The sequence below is a fragment of the Eublepharis macularius genome, chromosome 18 (assembly GCF_028583425.1).
Source record: "Eublepharis macularius isolate TG4126 chromosome 18, MPM_Emac_v1.0, whole genome shotgun sequence".
In the NCBI taxonomy this organism is placed as follows: Eukaryota; Metazoa; Chordata; class Lepidosauria; order Squamata; family Eublepharidae; genus Eublepharis; species Eublepharis macularius.
Window position 1 is genome coordinate 30,157,545 of NC_072807.1, and position 26,827 is coordinate 30,184,371.

The 26,827-nt window shown below is 41.2% G+C and overlaps 1 protein-coding gene across 1 annotated transcript in view; it reads right to left on the reverse strand.

The window, feature by feature from the left end:
- Positions 1 to 26,827, reverse strand: part of MYO5A (myosin VA) — a 104,951-nt gene that overhangs the window by 66,295 nt on the left and 11,829 nt on the right. The window contains exons 2-5 of the mRNA XM_055002517.1: positions 11,150 to 11,260; positions 10,486 to 10,657; positions 7,369 to 7,513; positions 2,899 to 3,055 (exon numbers count right to left, since the gene is read on the reverse strand). Coding sequence (XP_054858492.1) covers positions 2,899 to 3,055; positions 7,369 to 7,513; positions 10,486 to 10,657; positions 11,150 to 11,260 — 585 coding nt within the window. The remainder of the gene's footprint in view (positions 1 to 2,898; positions 3,056 to 7,368; positions 7,514 to 10,485; positions 10,658 to 11,149; positions 11,261 to 26,827) is intronic.

Below are 26,827 nucleotides of genomic sequence, written 5' to 3' on the forward strand. Positions count from 1 at the left end.
ACAAAAAAAGTCATGTTACACAGCAAGATTTCTAAAACACACACAAGTAGGCCTCCACATGTGGAAAATTAAAGACTTGTCTTATGCCAAGAGAGACAAATGAAAACATTTATTTTTATACTACAGAATTAACTTATGGAATTCACTGTAACAAGGCATGGTATTGCTAAGTGGCTTAGATATAGCATGCTCTGGCAAATTCATAGAGTACCATTAACAACAGTATTTAACTATGATAGTTCAACAGAACTACCATGTTCAGAGGCAGGTTGCCCCTGAATACCAGCTAGTGGGGTGGGGTGGGGACAGCAACGGGAAAAGGCTAAGCAAGATGAGATGCAAGGCTAAGCAAGCGGTACAAGATGAATAACAACAGCAGCTCTCTAAGACTTCTCACAAGTCTGGGGCTGAATTTAGGCAACAGTTGCTCAGATCTGCAGATAGTCCTATGTGGGTTTTTACAATTATTATGTTTTCATTTATAGTCCACCTTTCTCACTGGGACCCAAGGCGGATTACAATCATGATTTTTTTTTAAAAAAAAACCTTTTCAGTCAATCAGTAGGCAGATTACAAAATATAACCTTTGACTCTTATCAGCAAAGATTTCTAGTAAGACAAAGTAATGCAGTTGAGCTGGGAATGTACAACTGGGTGCAAAACAAGAACAGCACATGCAACCCTATCTATTTAAGGCAACAAGACAGTAAGTGTAGGAAAGATTAATCCTGATCAAAGTCACCCCCTGAGCTGAACCATTAAACTGCACCTTTGCTCCTGGAACTGTCAAAATTGAAATCCCTTCACACAAGGAGGCACAGGCAAGAAAGCACATGCCCACTCATTAATCCACTCAGTGCCAATAAGTGTTTTGTAGGATTATTTTGAAATTCCACACAACACAGCAAGCCAGGCACAATTACCTTATCAGGTACCATATATCAAAACCAACGGTGCTAAAGTTGCATTAAAACAGAAAGCACCATCTCTGCTTTTGTTCGTACATCAAGGAATACTTAAGGAGGGAAAGTTATTAAAATTATTAAAAGAGAAACAGTGTTTGGGTTGCTTTTTTCTCGAAATTAGGCTTTTCCTTTAAAATTCTACATCCTGAAAATAATGGTATCTATCAGGAGAGCAGTCATTTCTCTAAGATTTGTTCCACACTGGATGGAATGGAGGTTAGCTTTCCTAGACTGATAGTATACTAATATTTGTTTATTTGTGATAAGATTTCAGTATTGTATGCAAAAGCAGGTAAGAGCAAACAAACAATAAAGTCAATTGTCTGTTAAAGGTAACTGCAATACTTGTATGTAAGATGAAAAGTCTGTTGAACTGGACCCTTTTTCACAGGTCTATATAACTCTGAAATGAACCTGCTTCAATAAAGGGTACCACAAAAAAGAATTTTGTAATTCTTAAGGCTTGTTCAGATGATACTTGTCCTTGAAGCTCATATATGCAATGGGAGCAGATCCCAGATTCACATGCTGGAAATCAGGTTTAGCTCACAAGAACACATAAAAACAAGCATCAAATAATCTGGTTTGGACATTACCTTTGATCGACAGTGAGATGGTGTTGGCAGGGAGAGGGAGCACATAAGCCACAAGCTCCCCCCCCCCTTCTGATTTCATAGCACGTACACAAATTCTGGGACTATGATCAACATCTAAACAAGCACTGACGCTGTGTTTATAAGGAGAGCCAGTTATTCTTCTATCTACCCTATCTCTATACCAGTTTTAAAGGAAAGAGAAAAATACACAAGCAGGAAAAGGAAGTGTTTGTGTGCAAGCCCATCTTCCTTTAAGAAAAATACTGCTCTGCAGTGCAAAACATTCTAGAAATTGCAGCAGTATTGCGTGCAAAAATTCCCTTCCTTTTCTTTCATTTAACAGCCAGGTGTTCCATTGGGGAGTTTCTACCTTCATACCAAGAATGCAAACATCTGTTTGTTGATTTTATGATAAACTGTTATGAATTGTTTTTAATATTTGTATTATATTTTTATAACTGCTGTACCTCGCCCTGAGCCCGCTTGTGGGAAGGGCAGGTTAGAAATGTAATAAATAATAATAATTCTCTTGGCAACAGAATTTCTCTGAGAATCCATGCCTGGTCTTGGTGCATAATCCACATGTGCTTATCGCAGTATAGAAGGAGTCAGTGCAAAAAGGCTCTGCGCCAACAACAGGAAGTGTGACCACGGGCTCAGCCTCTGTCAGTGGAACCCTAAACAGAGTTGCACCCATCTAAGTGCATGGGCTTGGAAAAGTTTAACTCTGCTTAGGACTGCACTGTAAGGTTGCAATCCTATACATGCATACCTGCAAGTAAGCCCAATTAGACATAGTGGAGCTTACTTCTGAGTAGGACATGCTTAGGATTGCCATAAGAGAGACTTGGGAGCCAAAGTACAGCTTGAAAATGGGATCTTGCCCTTGTTTAACGCTTTTTGAACCTGGAACTCTGAAAAAACTCCCAGCAACAAGGCTGCCTATCAGCAACTAGAGCTGGGCCAGTACATATGCTTTCCTGCTTTTAGTTGGGGTGATGGCTCTGCTGTCAACCAGGCTTTTGTTCTGCTTACAGATGTGGAGAAGGAAAAGAGTTAATAGGTTATATGGTGATTAACAGTGCTGTGCTAAGCAGAGATATACCCTTCTAAGCTCATTGACTTCAATGGACTTAGAAGGGGGTTAACTCTGCTGAGATTGCTCTGTAAACACCACAGTAAATACCAACTGTGCCTGGTCCTAAGGTTTCATTTCTATCTTCCTGGCTCAAAAAGAAAAGGATCGAATCATTTCAAACCCCAGCATTGTTGATGGGAAGCCTCTCCATACAGGCACCCCAGGCAAATGCTCTTTACATAGACCTCCTCTCTCTTACCTCCATTATAGGATTGGAAGCCAATACTTTCTCTTCCACATTAGCTTCACTGGCAGACCCACTTACAGTGGCAAAATATCTCATTGCATACTTAGCAGAGACTGTCTTTCCGGCTCCAGATTCCCCACTTACGATGATTGACTGGTTCCGTTCGTCTCTGGAATAGAAACCAGTTAGGTTCAGCCATTCTCTGAAGGAGATTTGTGTACATTCCGGTCAACACTAACCCTAACAATATGTATGCAAGAAAACATGCATATAGGATACAAAATAAAGTGAAAACAGAGGCAAATGGCAATTTATGAAATCTTGTAGATGTCTGCAGTCTCTGTTTTTAGATTTAGACATCTAAACTGCCTCTGCTTTTAGATACATCAGTTTCTGTTTTGGAACAGCAACATCTTGCATTCATAAGCTTCTTTTATATATCAAAGCATTTTTAAAAGGAAGTGTTTTCCAGTTCTGTTTCTTTGTGTGCAACTCTTCCAAATCTTTTAAGACTGTAAGCAAGCGCTTCCAGAGTTTCCCACATCATTGCACCATGAAGTCATTTCAAGAGTGATGAAAGTCAGAAAACACAATTGACTAACTTGCCCTTTTTGCTACCTGCACTAACATATCCAAAGAGGGCGTTTTACACCTGTTGGAAGATGCAAAAGGACCTCGACAAGGGATCTAGTGGGAAAGCGTGAAGAGTCAGAAGTGCATATAATTTCCTTTTCCTGTTCCATCCTCATCATTACATCCACAACACATCTAACTTCCATGGAAATCAATGGAGATTTAAATACATAAAACACTAGACGGTAACCTCACTGATTTCAATGTGATGTAGGCACAGTTCACTTGCACTAGATTGCATTTGTAGGCACATAAGGCCAGATGTGCAGTCAAGCAAAAGTTATTAATGTAAATGGCAATAAATGGGAGGAACAGGAAATGCCAGTTCAGCACTTATCTACAATAAGCTGAATATCAGCTTCACCTGCATACCCTTTTTCAAAGGGAGGGGGGATAATGCAAAACCCTTTATTGTCTCCTTTGAAGATTCCAACACAGGAATTAAACTCAGCGCACATACCAAGGACAACATTCTGTATTTCAAGCCCATATACCAACTTCAAACTCCACACTTACTTTTAAGGACGCTAGGGAAAGTACACACACCATACCACACAGTGCAATGCAATACCAGAGCTTGAGAAATCACAGTGAAAGGTGGCATATACTTTCACAACCTGATTTACTATTTGAAGTTAAAGCTCTGTTCAGACCCTACGCCTGTTTACAAAGGGGGGAAGTTAGTAGGCGTGTTCATCCCATATTTCATGTTCTCAACCCCTAACATGCACTTGCAAAGAGGTTCAGAATCAAGCAACGCTTCTCAGGCATTTTGCGTCACTTACATCTGAGGTCTGGTCATTCTCTGCTAATAACTGCCCCAGACACAGTATCAGCTGCACACTGAGATGCTAAACTAAAAACAGATGTTTATAAATACTATCAATTTCAATGCCAACCTAAAATATCAACAGGTTATCAAAGATGGTTTGAGTTAGTAGTGGTGGTGACATTCTGGTAGTGAGAGTGCAATCCTATGGAGAGTTACTCCAGTCTAAGCCCACTGAAGTCAATGGGCTTAGACTGGAGTAACTCTCCATAGGATTGCACTGTTAGCTTCTGCCAACACTGAATTGTGGATGTTATTTGCTCAGCTCATTTATTCTTTTATTTTTATATGTTCATGGTTTTGATGGTCTGTTCCACCTTGCGTGTTACTGAAAATAGTGGTTTTAATTATGATCCCATTGAAAGCCACTTCAGAGGAATGTAGGTTTTAAATAAAGAAAGCTCTTTTCTAACACCACTTGGCAAGTTCTTGGCACACAGTGACTCTACATAAGTAGAATAAACTGGTGCTGTCTATTCTACACTGAATATCCACACTAAACAAGAGTTCCTTGTGCATCTCCTACAGTCCTTTCAGACTTGGTCCCCACACCCCCATCCAGGCTTAGAAGGCTCCATGGCTTTAATAGGCCTGTTTTCATCTTCTTTCTTGAGAAATAAATGAGCATTTGTTTCCCAAACGTGTGGAGGAACCCTCAAGTTTGGCCAGGAGGAGTCCACTGGTGAAAGCTGCTCTTTCATTCTAAAAGAGGAGTTCTCCAAAGGGCTCACTAAAAGTATTTAGTAAGGTAAAGGATTCTACAATCTACCCTGGCAGCTTGTTCCACAGACAAATAATTATTGCAAACAAAATCCCATCTTGGGCTCTAGTCTTCATCACAAACCAGAGCAAAGAATATTTACACACTCTAAGCCCAACTCCCTGGGATCTGCTGTCAGTTGAAGGCACTGCCTACCATTTCTGAGGCACGTGAGGCTGGCACGTCTCCTCCTGCCATGTCTGGAACTGGTATGATGGCAACGGCAGGATTCCAAGGGCAGAGGGCACTTCTAGGGATGAATCACCAGTGTCTAATGCTGTTGGCAAGGATATATATTCTTGGAAGCAGGAGACAGAAGAAGCTCAGTTCCCTGAAGGCACTTTCTTTTCCTTGCCCATGCAAGAGGGATTGGCTCGATGACTACTACCTGAGGGTCCAGAGACAACCGCCCCCCCCTTTCCAGCATCCAATACTTCGTTCTTCTGACACACAGGGTTGTATCAGGACAATAACCTGAACTGGTCTCTAAATATGGCTATATCATGTGACCTGAGGCCATGCTGTACCATATGGAAGCCAAGAAAGTATCCTGATGCGAAGCTAAAAGGTTACCCTAGAAGATGAAGCAAAGGTGACACAGGAGAACAGAGATCAGATCTCACAACTTTTTTTTGTGATGGTTGTAGTGGCAGAGGAATTCTTTATTTTTATTTTACTTCATTTATTTACTTTCTCCCCTATGTGGCTTTCATCATTATCCTCACCTTCATTTTGTCCTCACAACAACCCTGTGAAGTAGGTCAGGCTGAGAGTGCGCGCATCTGGCCCAAGGTCATCCAGCAAGATTCCATGGCAGAGTGGAGATTTGAAGCTGGGTCTCCCACATCCTAGTCTGACCCTCTAACCTCTACACCACACTGGCTCTGGCACATTTTAATCCTCCTCTCACCCTCTCAGCATTCCCCAATCAAAATTCCATGCACACACACCCCAAGCTGTTGTCAGCCCAGACTCGAAAAAGATAGAGGCACCTGTCAAAAGAAAACAAATCATGGGATACGATCACAGACCTCCTGCAGCTCAAGCTTTCCAGTGGCTTCCTGCCAATTCCTAATGCTGCCTCATGCTTAACTGTAACTCTTGACTGAAGCTGATTTCCTTCTTCAGAGAAAGATCCCTATCTAACTTCCAGGCCAAAGAGAATGAATTTATATCTGCTATACCTGCTACTATGACACAAGACAACTGAAACTGTAAGCAATAACGTATATCTTGGCTACACATCTGTAGTCCAATTCATGAGAAACTTCTGTACTGCGATGGGGGGAGCATCAGTTAAAGTGCAGAGCCAGTGGGATCCTAAATCAGGTCAGATCCAAACACAGGCTGCAGCTTCCAGACAAACCCTGAATTTACACCACCAATGCAATGCACCCAACACTATTTGTAAGACAGTTTGATTTAAAAAAATAAATTTCTTTAGAAACTATCACACAGAAAAGAAAAAGGGTCGCTCTCTCTTTCACTCACACGCACGCATGCACACGCGCGCACTCTAAGCATATTCCTGGGCATTACTGATACTAACACAGCATTGCTCAACAGACATGCAAAAATTCAAAACACTTATTTTATTTAAAATGTTTATAACCCATCTCAGCAATGCTCTCAAGCCAGCTTCCATGCGAAGATCCACATTCAATAAGACAAAATAAAAGAAAAAAAACATAATAAAGATCCCAACATTAAACTTAAAAAACCCACCATCAAAAGAAAAGAACAACTGTCACGAACCAATAAATAAATCACAGCAGCTGCTCTGAGACCCCATGGTCTATGAGAAAGGAGAAGTATAGATATTTTCATAAATACAAAAGTTAAATTACAACACAGGCTCAGGTAGCTCATGCCATACAATGGAGCTATGTATTTAATAGATTTATATAATTCTTTTTCACCATAAGATCATCAGAGTGGCTTCTAACATTTTTAAGTATTTTCTTCCCCCCTCCCCCTCTGCCCCATGCCAACATAAAAAGGCATGTTCCTTTGCTGTAGATGTCTGTATTTAATCATGAAAAGAAGGCCTAGCCATCTGGTCTTGTTGAGTAGACCTAGGGATTCATGTGGCCTCAAGACAAGAAGTATCCAAGACCCTGGTGACAAAAGGCCAATACCCTGAAACTAGAAGTCAGTTAGCCTACGCAGTATTACTTTAAAACATTTGAATGTTGGAAAAACCCTGCCAGAAGTTTCCCTGAAATTTCTAGAAAAGCAAAGAAGTCTCCATTCCACAAACCTTGCCATTTGTTTATATGCCTCCTCCGCCACAGCAAATATGTGTGGGTCCATATCCCCCATGTTCTGGCCGCTGTATGCATTGATGATATCTTCCCCATAGATAGGCAGCTGTTCATAAGGATTTATGGCCACTAAGACTATGCCTGCAAAATAAAAATCATACATTATTGGTAGATATTAAATAGGAAAAGCAGCAATTTTATTTTTAAAAGAAAGAGATGGAGAACAGTTGGAGCTGAACTATAAAGAACTTTTCTCTTTTTTATTTGACGAAGTATTTGTTTAAAAAAGCAGAAACTGTCAGGAGCTGTAACAGAAACCAGGCAGACAATGAACCATTTAGTTCCCTGGCAACAATTAAAAGGGAGGCCCTGGTTCCTATTTATACTGTGTACTAATGCCTCTTAACTACCCTTTATCTTCATGACAAGGGCTACATGGGTCATCAGAAAAACATGTGCAAGAAGGTTTCAGGCTCAATCCGGGCATCTCCAGTTAAAAATTCTTTCAAGCAGCAGGTCTTTGGAACAACCTTTGCCTGAAATCTTGGAGGAGGCTGCCAGTCAGTGTGGCACTAGGTTAGATGGACTCTAATGGCCACACACATGAATTATCAATTCATGCAAAGAAAGGTATTACAGTGTGGTCCACTGCTGAGGTCAGACATTTTGGCCACCTCAGTGGCTCCCCATGACTAATTTGACTGTAGTTAGCATACCAGGTAGCCAGCTTCTAAGATTTAGAAACTCGATGCCAAGATCTAATTCCTAATAGATCTAACAATGTTTTTTGGGTCCTATTATAGCCACCAACTCAAACATTTACTGACTACAACATCTTGTCTCTTTTCTCTTAATTTCCCTTCATTCTATATTGCTTCCCAACTGCTGCCTCCTCATTCTCAGCGGTCCTGGGGAACTAACTGAGGTGAATGCTTAGCTTCTCCCACCCATGAAAATCAAAAGCAAACAAACAAAAAAATCATCCCACAGCAGTCGCTCAACTGTGATTCTTTCCTGTCCCAACAGCCTCAGCACCATTCCTGACATTACAATTAATGAAATAAACAGATCCTGACTGGTTCACTTAGCAAGAACCATTCCCCATTGTGCAACGGCTACAGCTTTGTCATAAAATGAGCTAATTTATATACAAATAATTCTGAAACAGAGTACCTACTGAATTTGAATTACCTCATATTTTTCTGCCACTTTATTCACAATGTCTGGACAAGCCATGCAGGTATACAAGCCCTGAAAACTTGTAGCAAGCAACAAAAGCCTACAATATTTCCCTCAATGCAGCTCTTCTAGACCCTTATACAGAGGCTCACACCTGAAAGGTTTACAACAGGTGTCTCTAAAACATGCCCTGGTTGTATCTAGAGTAGATTACTGCAGTGCCCTTTGCATTGGATTGCCCCTGAAGACTGTTGGAAAATTTCAGTTGGTACAGAATGCTGCAGCCGGAATGCTGACTTCAGTGGGTCTTTAGCGAACCATCTCACTCCAGTCTTGCTCAATCTACACTGACTTCCAATTTGCTTCTGTGCCCAGTTCAAGGTGCTGGTATTAACTTTTAAAGCCACATACAGCACAGGGGCAGCATAGCTTAAGGACTGCCTGCTCCCATATGAACTTATCCAACTTTTTCTGTCAGCTGTGGAGACCCCTCACTAACTTTTATTAGCCATCCTCCCTGTTGGTGTGTTTATAGGTGCAATTAACTACATAGAAATGATTGATCTAAAACAAGGAAGTCGCTACAGCTCAGGTGGCTAGATACCATGCAGAATTCACCTGGGAAATGAATGTTTGTTTCTCCACTGCAAGAGAAACATCCCCAAGTGAACAGGTGTGCTTGCCATCTTTCCGGGGAGTGGGGGGGGGGCGGCGAGATAAACAATTGGAACTCTGAGATACACAAAGAGGGAGGGAAAGACAGCTCTCCAGCGTCTCTTGAAATGGTTCCAGTGAAAATAGGTACATACGCAAGTGGTTTTATTTACAGCCAAAGAAACATTTTCCAAATTATGTCACTTGTTAAAGTACTGTTGTTACCTCATTAAATACAAAAGGCTAAATCTAATTACACTCAACCAAATCAAAAGGCAAATACTTCAATTTTATTACTCAATAGGTTAGGAGCACTACAATGTTTTTATTTCCTAGGATGATAAATATCTCTTGGGCTCCAGAGTAAGAGAAGATGGGTCAATTTTTCCTTATAAACTGTAGCTTAGTGTTTCACATCAGTTTTATACAGGGGGTATCATTACATTGCATGAATACAGGTATGTATTAAAACAAGCACACGTTCCAGCATTCCAGTAATGAATGATGAAAGTCAACCTTTATGGACCTCAACTTCATTTTTAACCTTGGAGGTTACTGGGTTGATCTGATTGTTGCAATAAAGACAAGGAGTCCTGTGAGACCAACAAGATTTATCATAGCATAAGACTTTGTGCATCAGACATGTGAAGCGTTATCCTCAATTGCATTTATTCTGCCAAATGAGGATAACAAGTCATGAATCTGACACAGTGAGCTCCAGGCCTCAAAAGCTTATGCCACAGAAAATCTGTTCATCTTCCAAGTGGGTGCTGCACAACTCTGGAGTTTTTAAAAGGTGACTTCTTGCAAGGTGGCCTATTCAGTTAAGATGGCTAGCGTGGCGACCTAGGTGGTTAGAGTGCTGACCTAAGAACTGGGACACTCAGGTTTATATTCCTGTTCTGCCATGGAAGCTTGCTTGAGCCACTCACTCTCTCTTGGCTTAACCTACCTCACAAGGTTGTTGTGAGGATAAAAGGGAAGAGGAGGAGAGACTGATGCTGATTGGTTCCCTACTGAAGAGAATAGCGGGGTATAAAGATCTCTTTAAAATGATAAACATTAAGCAGTGTGGAACAAGAATAACTGTGTATATAGTTGAAAAAGTTCAGTGATCAACAGCTGAGAAATTCTAGTTTGTAATTTTTTTTAAGAATAAGTAAGTACTTGCTAACTAATAGTGAATTTTCAAAGTCACACATCGAATGGACTATCTGAAAAAAATTCACATGGCATCTTCATAGTTCTATAGCTGTCCAGAAGCTGGGTTCCATGCTTACCACAATATGTGTAAATGAGTTTTGAGTCTATAAATCGAACTTTGAGGTTATGGAGAACAGCAGGTTCGTGGAGATAGCTGAGCGCAGTCAGGTCATTTTCGCCCACAAGTATGTCTGGGTTTCGCAAGGGTGGGAGCTGCTTGGTTTTAGGATCAAGCTTATATTCAAGATCCTGAAAATTAAATTATATACATTTCAATTCATTTCAAGAAATACGTTCTACATGCAGTTAATTTGCTCTAAGCCTAGAAAAGTTGAAACCAAAAGACGCACACACACACACAATCATCATCTGTACTACTATATGATTAAAAAGTGCATACACCACTGGGCATCCATACAACCCAGTACATGCTCGGAACTCTACTGTGGGCGATGGGCCCCAGACAGTGGACAGCAGGGGCAAAGGAGCAGGAGAGCTGTGAGCAGCCAATCACAGCACTGCATCCTAGTTGCCTCAGCAATAAGACAACAGAGAGAGAGAGAGAGAAAGGAAAAACAAACTTGATGCAACAGGGATTCCCCCAACACCAAAGTAATGACAAGCTTGTAAATCTGGGAGGAACCAGGACAACAGCAATACTTAAAAGCATGCTAGTATCACAGTACAGCAATTTCAATCAGTGCTGAACAATTAGGTGTTTGACCCAAGACATCCCATTACCTTGCCATCCTCAAGTTTAAGATGGAGGACTTTGTCTCCTTGTTTATAATCTTTCAGAAGTTCTGCTGACTTCCAGACTACTTCTGGATCAGGGATCCAAATCCTTGCGTACTGCAAAAGAAAACGGAAGTTGAACTATTTTTCTGGATTTTCACAATTTATATTAAGACAACAGGTATAATTGATAGCATACCCTGCACAAATCACCGTATTTCCCAGTTTTCAGCCATCCCAAGATGGGGTGGTGGTAATATGACGAGCAATTATTTTCACCTTTCAGTGAAGTTGAACATAAAACAATATACTGCAACACAATACCTTACCGATTGACTAGAAGGTTTTTTATCATACTCATAATCTATAAATGAAATAATAACAACAATAATACTACCTATTTAAAATCTCACAAGCCTTAACCTAGACAGATTCACATATCAGCTAACAAACTGAATTTGATTTCCAACATAGCAACATACCGCAAATGTTTTTAAAAAAAACTAGCAAGATCATATTAACTGCTAAATTTCAGATGAAGAAATGTTAATTATTATTCATATAAAGACAACTGAAATTAGATTTAAGTCCTGAACACTACTGAACTCAATGGGAATTATTTAATATCCACAAGTATGTCTTGGTGGCTTCTGGACAAGGAGAAAGGCAGGAGTAATCAATATAAATTCTTCACAAATTCTTCAATTTAACAAAGATGCTGCAAACAGTACTGTAAGTATATGAATTTCATCAGGTCCTGATTGTGTCAGGAAAAGGTAAGGGATATAAATATTCTAAATACATAAATATAAGAAGGTAACAATCCCTCAAATTTTTTGTTGGAACTTCACTGCCCAGTCCTCTTTAACTTTTCTATTCTTTACCTCCAGTGACTCTTCAGTTCTACTGTCAGGAGAATTTTACACTCTTTGGTTTCATTAATTTCATACTCTTCTCTGCCTGCTCTCTATGGATCTTTACACTGATGGCAAAGAGATCGCTCAAGCTTCATTACTGCCAGCTGCCAGCTCAGGTGGGCAATTGTAATTAGGGCGAATATGGTTTTTCCCATGGCATTCCAGGGCTATCAACTCCTGTATCTGCTCCCCAACCCAATGAGGGGTCCTCTACGCAACATAGCTTTTTCCACCCCTCTCCCCAGCTTGATGCTGCCTTCTGTTTCATCAGGCAGCAAGGCTGAGCCTGCAGCCAAGAGCCTGCTGGAGTCTCAAGTTCTGCTCTGCTCCTGATTTAGGAAAGCCAGTGAGGTGTACAAGTCAGAGCACTTGAGTAGGACCTGGGAGACCAGCTTCATGAAGTTCAAAGAGAATACTGTGGCCAATCGCTTGCTGTCAACCTTAAAATGGAGGGAGACAGAACCCATCTTCCCCTTGTGCCTTGGAGGAGGAGTGGAATAAAAGGGTAAGAGTAAAATCAAGTGTGCTTCTTGAAATATTCTAAAATAAACTCCTGCCATAATTATTTATTATTATGTCATTCATAGTCGTGTTTCTCACTGAGACTCAAGGTGAATTACACAGACTCAAGGCGAATTATCAAGGACATTTCCATAAACAATGCTATAGGGTAAATAAACACAAATTTACAAAGACATAGCCTTAGCAAGAATTCAATACAGGGTTGAAGAAATGTTGAAACAGAACATAAGCAATTCTAGGGCTGACATAAACATGAAGCACAGGTAGTACATAGGAGTACATATTTAAAGCAACAGATAATATGTAAGGCAACATAGTGGTGATGTCTATGATCCCTAACTCATTAGCGAAGCATCTGAGACCCCCTCCTTACAATACAACCCTCCTATCTGAGTAAAAAGCCTTCTTGAATAATTCGGTTTTGTATCACTTTACTATTACATACAAATGTATCCCCCCTCCAAATTAAACATATGGCACAAAAGCTCCTAAGGGCAACTGTTCATTATTAATAGCATAGCTTCAGCGTAATCCATAGCAATCAGTCATAATTGCCACATCTTGTAACTTCTAAGCATGGCCTGGCAACCTCACTGTCCCCAAAGGGCTTGTGTCAATCGCTTTTTTAATTAAACATAAATAACCTTTGGCCTACCTGTAAAACATAGTTTGTTACCTTACGTGAACAAATTGCAGTAATGTATCTACTTGGCAGCACACTGTGGCATGGGGTGGGGGAGGAGGTGACAGCAGACCAGTCCAACTTTGGACAATGGTGGCTTGGCCTACATGACCTGTGACCCCTTACATCTCTAGGACTAATGAAGCAAAGAAGTCATAAATTACGCGTTGTAAATCCTGTAAATCCTGCTGCCCGGGGTTAAAAGTCGAGTAAACGCGACGCCTTAAGCACGCATCTGTTAGGAAGTCAGTTGCATCGTTTCTACGTGAAAAAATTATTTAAGTGGAACTTGCCTCCAAGCACTGAAGTTTAGGATTCTAAGCTAACGTGTCCAAGATAAAGATGGAACCTTTGATGTTATCATCTTTTGAAGATGCTAGTCTGGAAGTATTATAGCCACATTCTTTAGAACAACTGACAAAGCGGACTAACTGGAAATTTAGTATGCAGCTGACAAACAAGGATTTACTCTTTTCCTTCAAATCATGTACCCACTAACTTCCTTGAATAGACAAATTTATGCAATTGGGGGGGGGGATTATAGGAACATATTTTGCCAGTAATAGAAGTTACAATGGCTGCCTATTTGCCTCAGAGTACAGAAGGGCTGTGAACTCTAAAGCCCTAAACAGTCCACGTCAGGATATATAAAGATCTTGTAGCTCCCCCTAAGAGGGAGGGAGCCAGGAGTTGCTGAGAAGGAACTGGGTGGCAATGACGGCCTTCTCCACAGCTGAGACCAAGGGCTCAAAGCTTTCTCTGCCTCCGCCCTAATTTTGGCTCTTCTGCTTTCACTTTATGGATAGATCAAGATGGGTAGCCACGTTCATCTGTCTGTAGCAGTAACTATAAGACTAATAAAATTTGTGGTAGGTATCTGAAGAAGTGAGCTGTGACTCACAAAAGCTCATACCCTACCACAAATTTTGTTAATCTTATAGCTGCTTTATGGATAGGGTGGTGTATTTGCTGTAGTTCTACAGGAGCACAGACAAGCCACAGAATGTATCGGCTGCAGAGCCCAGCTTCCTGAGAATCTCAGCTCTGACTACAGAACCAAACATGAGCAATGCCACACTTCAATCTCTGCTTTCCTCCAGGCATGGGCAACTGCCCCCCACACCGCCCGGGAACTACTGCCGAGCTTATGATAAAATGCCCATATTCCACAACTGTGGTCACTTTCTGTTACTTCTCTTATTAGATCAAGCTCTGGGAGAAAGTGTTTTTTCCCCTAACGACACTGTTCTTACAGTACAACATGACGCTGCAAAATCTGCTTCCTAGCCACAGTGCAGATGCAGCATCACCGTTCTTTCAAGAGAATCCGTGTGCTTCAGTGAGAAGGCACAGTGGCTGGAGATAAAAACCAGCATGACTTCTACTAACTGTACACCTGGGTCTCCATGCAACCACGATTTGCACATCACAGGCCATGCTTTCTATCTGTTAGGATTCAGATTGAATTGAGGTGGGGGAGAGAAATTAGGAGACTGTAATTGTCACATTGATCCACATTCTCCTGCAAGCTGTAGTGACTTGAGAAATCTTTGATAAGGAGCCCCCATGTCTCTGTAAATGGCTAAAATAGCTACAGGATGGCATGGTGTTGGACCAGGGCAGCACTAACAGGAAAGGGTAAAACTTTCCCCTACATACACCAATGCAAAGTTCCCACCTCACATTGCTTGCCCTTGGGTTGCAAGTAACTTGGGTCACGGTAAACAAACAGGATCCAAATAAATACCTCCAAGGGTTGCCTGGAGACTTCATGGAATTACAACTGATCTCCAGACTACAGAGATCAGATCCCCTGGAGAAAATGGCAGCTTCTGAGAGCAGACTCTATGGCATCACATCCCAGCAGAGACCCCTCCAGTCCCCAAACTCCATCATCCCCAGTCTCCATCCCCAGACCTCCAGGAATTTCCCAACCTAGAACTGGCAACCCTAGCAAGCAGAAGCATCTTGATTCACACACGTTTCCCTTCCTCCCCGCCCCTACTGGTCTATATGGATGGTTATACCACTGATTTTGAATTGCAACTATTCTAAGTACAACCATATTAAACATTTCACTAAATATTATTTCTTTCTTTTAAATGGGGGAGGGGGAGATACTGATTAGATTGCTTATAGCACCTCCTTGCAAAAGCAAAAGCAGAATAGACATTTGTAGAGTAAGTACAGTGTACAGCAGGCCAGGGGTGGGGGTGACTGAAGGGTAGTGATACTCTGTGTAAGAATAAGTGTGGTTAATTCAAAAGCATGTCCTTATTTTCCCCCGTGAAATCCTGAGAGAATGTTTCTGTCCTTCTAATGCACATGCTGAAGTCTTACAAAACGCCTGCCAATGCATCAGCGATTCTAAAAGGCAATCAAATCTCTCATCCTGGCCCGATGTGAAGTTATCCCCTCAATGGTCATCGAAGGGAAATATAGGAAGATCTCATATGAGGATAGATGCTGCTGTTGTTCCATTGGTGAAGTGGACTCACTTATTCATATGTTCTTTCACTCCAAGTCTATAGGGACAAGTTTATTTCCCCACTCTTAGACAGAGCAATTGCAGAGGCAAATAAGGCCTGCCTAGAGAAACTCCTAATTGATGAAAATCCAACTACCTCCAGGCAAATAGCCAAATTCTGTCTCCATTTGGTTAAATTCCATAATAAGAAGTATGGTCATACATAGTCTGTCCTGCTCTTTTTACGATTTTAACTATTTGAATACCAATATTTTAAATATTAGAATCACTTCTGTTCCTAGAGAACTATATACATTTTAATATGTCTTCTAAGATTTTAAATGCTAACATAGGGATATAACTGTATGTTAGCAAAACACAATTAAATGAATGAGGAAAGAAAAAAAGTACTAGAATTAAAAGAAAGTAGACTTACAGTGATAATAGTTTAGTGGAAAATAATATAATTATGACGGAATTTGTAGAGATTAAATGAAATGATGGTATATATCATGTAACCAAAAAATGTAAGATTTTTGATTAACTCTGCTAGCAGAATAAGCTGAAACTAAAAACTAATTAAAAAAATGCCAAGTGTATTTTTCTATGTCCTTCTACACTTTTATGCTGGAATTCATTATTCTATTGACTATTAAGGATGTATTGCCATTGTAATAATCTCTGACCGCAAATAAACTCATTCATTCAATCGAATCTTAGTGACACTGAAAGAGGGTGGGGAGAAAGAACCACTGTGCCTACAATCTGAAGGAGGCACTTCTGGCCCGTTGAGACAGTTTATTACTCTTAGAATAACTTCTGAAGCAGATGTGCATGACTGGCTAGGCATGCTTCAGGCAAATAGGAGGACCAAGAATCACTTGGACATAGTATTCCATAAACCAGTCTAGTCTCTTCTCTATGCTAGCTTGAAAAATCATTGCCTATGATGGCAAGATAGACTCTGCCACACAGAGCTTCCTGTTTTTCCACACTTCATGCATATGAACAATAACTGTGTAATTTTATACATGCATGCATATATACGGATAATCTTACATACACTATTTTAATATAAGCCATAAGAGATTGCAATAGTTTTCTAACTATTGTAATAATTTAAAAAAGAAAAGAAAAATCACTTGGGGAGGGAATCTGAAAACTGAGGGAGTGCTCCTGAATCACTGGGTATTGTAAATTGTCAAGAGTCTGATAAGCTGCAGCAGAGTGATCTCTACCACCTGCCAAAGGCAACCACTTGATGCTAGCCGTGATGGAGAGGTCATGGAAGGAGCTGCCCTCAGCCTTGTGTATTTCTTTGTGTTGGATACTTGCCAAAATCCATGCACCTTTTCTAAAGCAATGAAAGAAAATTTTCACTTCAGAAGCTAAGGACAGTCGTTCATTTTGTGTTTTTCATGCAAACAAACAAAGGGTTTGTGAACATTGCATAGGAGTTCATGATCTTTCTGCTGGTTGGGGGTTAATATTCCACCCCATAAAAGATTATGGGCAGGGGAGACATTTGTTTGGGTAACTTTTGCCCTCCCAAGACAGCTCACAATAAAAAGAGATAGGGAAGAAACTTAAATTGGAAAACAAAACGAATAGGTATGAACTATTAATACTGAATAATATTACATATTAGAAACAGCAATAATAAATATACTTTTGCCAACAAAGACTGGCAAACGCACCCCTTTACTGTCAAAAAGACTGCTGGGAAAGAGGAATGAATGAACATGCATCACAGTTCTCCCAAGCCTTGGGACTACTTTTCAGTGACTAAACGGCAGCCCCTGTCCACCACTAAAACGAAGGCATCCTTGTTGCTCAGTGGTACTGGCAGTCAAGAAGTCCCCTTGGGTGGCTGGTGCTCCATCCTAAGAACTACCTCTTCTACCCAGCGGCTCTTTGTGATGGTGGAAAGGAAGCAAGCAGCAGCCTCTCTCACGCTCTCGTCCCAGGTACATATGTGTCTCCCTTTTCTACCAGGAACATTCCCTTTAGGGAAGTTCACATGCTCAACCCTCGCAATATTGGGGGGAGGGAGACTGGAAGGGTCATACTGATGCTTCTCCAGTTCTTTTTTTTCTGCAGATAGGAGGTTCTTGTACAGTACATAGGCACTCCCCTACCTAGGGTTGCCAGGTCCAGGCTGGGAAATTCCTGGAGATATTGGGGGTGGAGCCTGGAAAGGGTGGGGTTTGGGGAAGGGAGGGGCCTCCCTTCATAGAGTCTACCCTTCCAAAGCAGCCATTTTCTCTAGGTGAACTGATCTCTGTCACCTGGAGATCACTTGTAATTCCGGGAGATCTCCAGCCACCACCTGGAGGCTGGCAACCCTACCCCCATCCTTAGTGTACATGAATGATGAAGCTTCTTTGTATTAGGGTTGCCAGCCTCCAGGTGGTGGCTGGAGATTTGCCAGGATGACAACTGGTCTCCAGATGACAGAGATCAGTTCCCCTGGAAAAAAAATTAGCTGTTTTGGAGGGTTGACTCTGGCATTGTAACCTGCTGAGGTCCCTCCCCTCCCCAAACCCTGCCCTTTCCACTCTTCACCCCACAAATCTCCAGGAATTTCCCAACCTGGCAACCTTACTGTGTATGCATGTGCATGCAAACAAAGAAATCTTGTGTGCCGGAATTTTAAAAAATATTGTAAGTTGCTTTGTTCCTATGAGAAGTTTAAAATGCAAATGAGAATGAGAAAGGACCTATGACCAAAGCTTTCTAAAAAAACAAAAAGCCAAGCAGACCAACTGGAAAAATTTTGCTCATGGTGATCACTACTGAATATTTACAAGGAATTCAACAAGGGTTGCTAACCTTTTCTTTAATGACAGCTATGTCTGGGTAATGAATACTCCCTGGTATGAATATGCTTTAAAAAAATATCTATCTATCTATCTATCTATCTATCTATCTATCTATCTATCTATCTATCTATCTATCTATCTATCTATCTATCTATCTATCTATCTATCTATCTATCTATCTATCCATCCATCCATCCATCCATCCATCCATCCATCCATCCATCCATCCATCCATCCATCCATCCATCCATCCATCCATCCATCCATCCATCCATCCATCCATCCATCCATCCTACAGCAGATCTCTTTCTGGGTCTTCTAGGGGATGCATGAGGTACTCTGGTGGGGAGAACCCTGGTCAATAAGATGACCAAATCATTTTTCAGCGGTGCATGTCAGTGCTATACAGTTATCACAAAAAAAACAGCTAGCAAAACCAACCATTTCTCCTTGCAGCCAAAAGAAGGGGAAACCAGATTATAGATTACCATAGAAACTAAACTGCCAGTGTCAGCCAAGCCCTCCACATGAGATATTTAAGGGATATCAATGTCCTGTTAACACCAGAAAGCTGTAGCTCTTGAGTATGGGGGCCTGATATTCTGTGTTTCTATTGGAAGCACAGACTTTCAGATGGAAAAGAAGGAACAGTGAATTATCTTTATAATAAATCTTTGTAAGGCAACTGAGATGTGCATCCTTTGCTATCATTTATTCTGAGGCAGCCAGCCCTGTCCCAAGGGAACAGCTCATGTATTTACATCTGACGTGCAAAAAGCAGCACATATGGCTCCACGCACAACCTGCATGGAAATGTAAAAGCAGGATGTTGCTCTAGGATGTCGTCACAGCAGCTATGCACAAGGATATGTTGTTGAAATCTAGACCAGAGAGATCGCTCTTAAAAGTCTTCTTTACATGGCAACTGGAAAGGAATTAGGGATGCTTTGCAAGGCATAAATCTAGTCACCTCTAGAATAAATAAGAAAGCAGCAGCTGCTCCAGAAAGCAAAACAGAACTGCCTGACATGAAAATAGAACACGCTAGTCATAAGGTGCATTTTTTAAAAGCAGGTAATAAATAAAGCACAGTTCCAGCAGCAGCTGTAGTTAAAAGATTCTTCCGACCTGTGAATCATCTCACAGGTTCAACAGATGCTTGCAAAGAAATCTCATGGGAAGATTTCCCACAAGTCAACTTGTTAAGTTCCAACAGAAACAACTATTGCTCCCAAATGCCACTAAATAAATGTTTTTCCAGAAAACACATGATAGCAAGGCAAAATGATGAACAAGGTTGATCTCTTCAACCACCTTCTCTGTTGCACATATTGTCAGAATCCAACCAAGCAAAAAGGAGAATACAGATGGAATTCTGTCCCACAATAAGAACGGAAATGAATGGCTGCACGATTCTTCTGGCACTTCATGATCGCATCTAAGATCACATGGGAAGATCATCCGACCACATTGATTGTCAAAACAGTCATATCACAAGACCCACTTGAGGCAACAGACTCTCAGAGACACTAGAAACAGCTAGAAATCATCCACTGCGAGTTATCAAGAGGGATTTGTATATGCACAGGATGCTAATAACTTCTCAAACCCTACTGAAAAATGTATCAGAAAAGGACAAATGCCCTGCATTTAGCCTGTAGTGAGGGGCAATGGGAACATCAAAGTGCCACTGAGCTGATGGCAACAGCAGGATTTGAACCAGCAGAATACTGATTCGCAGCCCAACCAACAGTAGGATAAAATGCTGAAAGCCATCTAGTACTAGCTTTCTTTCTCCTGCATTCCCCGCTCCCACTCTCCTCTAGTTCATTAGTCATATCCGAAGGATTGCCCACTCTTTGCCAGCAAATAAAGTAGACAATTTCTGCCTTCACAGCAGTAAAATCTCATCAGTTTTGATAAATACATAATAGACTGTAAGCTAGATAAAGGATATTATTTATGACTTAGGGTGTTCTCCAATCTCCATTCTCATTTTTAAAGTGTCCTTGCTAGCAGTGTTTTCCTTTATTTTTATCAGCTTAGACAAATAAAATTCAGCTGAACCCCACCCTTGTCTTTACTGGCAAGTTTATCAAGTTTTGGCTAAAATATGAAGCCAATGATATTTACAGCAAAACTAGACAAGACACTGCATTTCTTAGCAAGGTGGGTTATCATCATACACGGAAAAACAAAAACAGAAGAGCAATCTCACTAGAGTCCAATAAACTGATCTTCATTGCTAACAGATTTAAACTAGGTAAACCTCCACATATAAGCCAGCCCATTCACAGTTCTCCTGAATCCTTCTACAAATTTGAACCACACAACAGATGGTTCAGTCTTTAGTGCAGAACTCTGTCAAAACCTGTTTAGAAATCCAAGCCTACACTGAGCATAACAGCGCTATTATCCTCTCTATATGTTAGGAGAGCAAGATTTGGGTCTAGTAAGACCTTCGAGATCAACTAGATTTCCAGAGTATGAGCTTTCAACAGTCAGAGCTCTGGGAACTCCAGGAGCTCTGACTCTCGAAAGTTCATACCCTGGAAATCTAGTTGATCTCGAAGGTGCTACTGGACCTGAATCTTGCTCTTCTACTACAGACCAGCATGACTACCTACCTATATGTTAGGATGACACTTGCAAAGAATTGCATAAGGTTGGTGCAGCAGGACACTTCATTGCTGAAGTCATAATGAGTCTTCCACAGTAAAGCTTGTTCTTCTATATATTTCATATTTCTAGTTTCAACAATACACTCTACCAATTTAACTGAGGCAGGAGTTTGGCTAGCAAACTGTTCATTTTGTGGGTCCTTGTTGCTTCCTTTGTTGAAAATTAATGGCAGGTTAGTTGCCTTCCTATCTTCTGGAGAGCAGCCAGTTTTAATGACAAACTGTATATTTTTGTTATATAATCAACAGTTTCAAATTTCTTTAAGAACTCTTGGGTGGTGGGACCTGATGCAGGGCGGCCTGTCCATTAGGTGCATCTAGACAATTGCCTAGGGTGCCAGAGACAGAGGGGTGTCAAAACTAGTCCTGTTGTTGCACTGGCCACCTGTGGCATCAGGGTCTGCTGTGGCAAGTGCAGCCCTAGTGGTACCACCAACACAGTGAGCAGCCCGCAGTGAGCCTGCTCCTCCCCCCCTCTCTTGTAGGGGGGATGGCCCCCTTCCTTCAGGAGGGCAGGGCCCTTTTCCAGGGATGTTTTTACCTCTGAATCCACTCCTTTGGGGAGGTATGGCACTGTATGAAGCCACAGTCCCAGCCCCAGAGACGGTGACCTAAGTGGAGGCAGTTTCTCTGCACTCCTGGGGTGGTGACACCGTCCCTACGGGGTGGTGGTGAAGTCATTTGCCTAGAGCACCAGAAATCTTCACTCGGTCCCTAACCTGATGCCTCAATGATTTCAGGAATAATAAATAGTTGTGGGAAATGCTCATTATCCTTCTATAAAGAAGCTTGATTTACATTTCAAAAGCTACATTTATCATTTGTCTCAAGCTACCCAGACAGCCTGCATATTTTCAATTTTACGGCAGCATACAGAAAAAGTTGGCAGAATCTACCAGAGGGTTGTCCAACATAATTGATGGGAACTGAACAAGAGGAGGAGAAGTTCCCTCTGGCTTCAGACCACCTTTTCCATTTTTTAAACAACAGCTGATAAGCTAGATTCAATTAACTTATGCTGAAAATGGCAGTGACCCAATACCACATTTACAGATTCATTCTAGACCTGTGGAGAGAAGATAAACTGTCATGAATGCTGTTGTTTGTCGTTACTCATTTCCTAATCACAGAAAGAGGAACCCTCTTTTATATTGGGTCTCTATATTAAAGTACTAAGTCAGCTTCAAACCCAAGCTTGCTTAACACTTTCACCATTTAAGCCAGGCAAAAAAGAAAATGTCATGAATGATTTACTGAATTATTAACAGCCACCCTGTACTCCAATATGAAAATAAGTTAAAAGAAACTGTGTTCCTGCACAAAAATAAATGCGCCTTCTGATGGTGGCAAAATGAATCTACAATTTACAGCTGCAGCAAAGCTACCTTCCTGCTAATGCACCCACCAGAAAGGAATGAGGAAGTCAATAGAGAAGTCTTGCTGTTAATATCTGCAGGAAAGAGGACATTAACAGGTCACAGTAACACATTATTTCTACTCACTTCATCTACCATGTGGACAAGAGTTGTCTGGATTTTTCTCCTATAAGAGAAAAGAGAAGAGCAAGGGGCAATAGGAGAGGTGTTTATAGCTCCTTTGAGATCCCAGTGCATTTGCAATTGGCTTCATTGGGGAATCTTCACCAGAAACTTCTCCAACTCCCATCTCGATTAAATTTCTTCTTAAGATCCTCTGATGAAGCCAATTGTAAAACCACATTGGGACCTTAAAGGATCAACAGACAACTCTCTTATTGCACCTTGCTCTTATCTTTTCTCTTACTAGATTTTACTGTGACTCTCTTTTTCCTGACTGTTGTTAGGATTTTTCACTCCACAATTAATTTGCACTGCCTTCTTGCTGCACGTTTATTTAATTTAAATACAAGCCTAGAGCCCTATGCTTAAAATATCTTTTCCAAAGAGTCTGCTTTTACAGACGACATTTCATATCCCCCAGGATGTACAGATACGGCAAATTCAGTAATGCCCAATTTCGCTTTCAGTTCATTAAACCCCATAAGCTAGACAGTGCACTGCTTACAATGTGCTACCGTAGGTAATAATCAATAAAACATTCTGATTCTTGGTTGTTTGCTCCTTCTCACAGAGACCTCAGCTAAATATCAGGAAACATAGCTAACAGTTAAATCCTAAACTGGGTTACTCCAGTCTAAGCCCATTGATTTCAATGGGGTTAGACAGGAGTAACTCTGCTTAGAATTTCACTGTAAGAGTCAAATACAGCCACCAGGTGAAGCCACAACAGAGAACAGAAAGCAAAGGTGGATTGTGGAGAAAAGCAGGATAAAAAGGTCTAAATAAATAAATGCACCATATCGCTCATGTTGATTCCCCAAATAAGAGAGCCAGTGTAGTAGTTAAGACTGTCAGACCCCAGTTCGAATCTGGGACACCACAGTTCAAACCTCCACTCTGCCACGGAAGCTTGCCAGGAGCACTGGAGAAGTGTCATCATCATGGTCTTGTTGAATACGCTTTTTGCTGGGTGTCCTTGGGCCAGTCAGACACCCTCAGTCTAACCTACTTCACAGGGTCCTTGTGAGGATAAAATGGAGGAGGAGAATGATGTAAGCTGCTTTGGGCCCCACTGGGGTGATAGGTGGGGTATAAATAAGCAAGATAAACTATATAATTCAAAGAAGTAGCCTTCATTATCAATTTATTCATAAATAAAGAAGCAAGACCCATTGCCAAATAATTCACACTGGCCATAATCTGAAGATGATCATGCATTTAATTTACACAAAAGAGTCCTTAAAGCCAGACAGAAGTTATGGGAAAGACCTCTCTTTCCTACTTTTCTCATTTCCTAGGACAGAAAAAAGAACATGCAGAGCGGTCCAACAAGAAATGCCATTTGGGTTCAAGATGCCCCTTACTTTACAGTTCTTCATTCTGATGGAAGAATATAGCTAATGTATGTTATATCATTTCAGGAAGCATCCAGTTGAAATCTCCCCTCTACCATGACCTGAGTTAGGCTTGCCAGATCTTGGTTAGGAAATTCTTGGAGATTTGGATGTGGATCCTTGGGGTATGGGGTTTGGCAGGGGAGAGGGACCTCAGCTGGGTCTCATCCCATACAGTCCATCTTCCAAAGCAGCCATTTTCTCTAGAAGAACTGTTGTCTGGAGATCAACTGTAATTCTGGGAGATCTCCAGATCCCACCTGGAGACTGACAACCCTAACCTGAGTAGAACAGCATTTGTGACAGTCACAAACCTGCTTAGCTGCTAGTTTTCTAGGCCTCCCTGACTTGCAGCATGCTGAGATAGAAGATACTCCTCAACTAATTTCACACTATCAGGACATCCAAATGCAGAGCCTTAATAAACTGAATTTCTTTCCCGGGAACTGCGGTCCTTATTAACACAATCCTAGTTAAGAATTCGAGCTACTGGGGACAACAAACCTCCATTTGTTGGAGTTAGCTGAAGGATTCTGTCATCAGTCTCTGCACTCCTGTAGGCAGTGTGAACACGCAAGCCTCGCAAATAACCAGAGTCATGCCCTCTGTGGCACCTGAATAGAGCCACCTTGGCCTTAGGCAAGTCATTCTGTCTCAGCCTATGGCCTCTAACATTAATATGGGGGGGGGGGCAATTCTGATAAGGAGTTGCTATAAAAATTATACTATGGTAATATATGCAAGACACCCTGAACACCTGAAAGCTCTAAATGCTACGTAATTCTTTTTAGAAGCTCTGGTCCCTAAAACTTCAATGGCCTGTTTTGAAATTCTGATTTGGCTAGTTGCAATGCCAAAACACTCCTGAAAAAGAACTCAGAGAAGCTTCAGAGGAACTCCCTGCCTAGGAGCTAAATGTGCATTTTCTGCGTAGAACCTCATGCTTTTGAATACCATTACTTTCCCTCCCAATGTTTTTAAGTAGGCGCACCTGCAGAAGAAACCCCTGAGGAACAAATCTCATTAGGCTGAATATTGTTTAAACCAGGAAGCTCTGTGACACAGGTTTATAGCACATTCTAGAGAACCAGGTTTCTACCATTCAAATCAGCAGTTAGCAAGCAGATTCACTACAGGGTGAATCAAAAGACCTTATTCAGTTGCAGCCCACAAAGCACTGGAAGGTTGAAAGGGGAAGAAACACCAAGCCCAGGGCTACTCAATCTGTCTTCTGCAACTAAAAAAAAGGAGCAACATTACAAATGTGTTTGGACTTGCTCTGCAGCTATATCTAAGCTAACTAATATGTAGCTACACAACAGTGCAATCCTATATAATGTTACTCCAGTCTAAGATCATTTCTATCACTGGAGTACAGCGGAACAACCCTGCAAAGGACTGCACACAAAGTTTCTCTTCCTCCAAGCATTCTGTTAAATTACCATTGCAAAACTAATACTGGATATAAATCACCAGGAACAAATGAATTTTACAATAACTACATCTCGTTTTGGAACAAATTTGTTTTAAACGATTAGTCTGACAACTGTTGTGGGAGAATCCTCCTCAAAAACTCTTTTAAGAATTTCAAAATGCAGTACAATCTTCTCCTCTAAAACACACACACACACACACACAATACTCAAGAGAGTTTCATTCCATAAAAGTTAGCTGGCATACCTTTAATAATCTTATTATAATTATAATCTTAAAAATCCCAGCATTAAATTCTAAGATTATGTATAACAGATCCTTAAAGAGGAGGCTGCCCGTTAACCAGTTGCAGTTGAAGACCATGAGATTCTTGTGATAAGATGGTAGCCTTGACACAGGAAGATCTGTGAGCAGATAGCTCAACTTCAAAAAAAAATAATAAAACCTTAAAAGCAGCCAAGAGGACTCCGATATCGTTTGGAGCAGCAGAGCTGTGGTTCAGAGCTGTTTAACCTCTTACATAATCTAACCACCACCACCCTCAAAAACTGCTCATTTTTTCTCTCTGCAGGCATGATACCGGACCTGGCATTCCTCCTCGCCCAAGAATGGTAGTAGTAGCTTCAGAGGGATCAGTTTGGATTTGGAAAATGGTGCAAGATTCAATGCCGCCACCACCACCACCCCTAGTGCTGCTCCTCCAGCCAAAAAAACCAGCAACTCCCACAGAAGTGGAAAGTGTCACCAAGTCACAGGTGACTTAAGGTGACCTCCCCCCCCCCATGGTTTTCAAGTCAAGTGACGGTTCAGAGGTGGTTTGCCATTCCCTGCCTCTGCGTAGCAACCCTGGATTTCCTCCGTGGTCTCCCATTCGAGTACTAACCATGGCTACCTTGTTTAGCTTCTGAGATCTAACAAGATTGGGCTAGCCTGGGCCATCCAGGGTAGAGCTTTATTACAGTTTTAAAAAATTAAGTGCTCTGTTCCGATATCTCACAGATCTAAGGACCCATTTCAGCCTTCAGCTTAGAACAAATAAAAGACAATTGTACTGAAATCAGCAATTCAGTAGAAAAGAAAAAGCAACACTTACTTTAACATACATATAGTCTAAATCGTCTAGCATTTACCAGTACCTCTGGTGGTGCAAGCAACTGGTAATCTGAGCAGCAGCCATTGTAGACGTTACAAGAGATATGTTCTCCATGTGAATGAGGCCTATGCTAC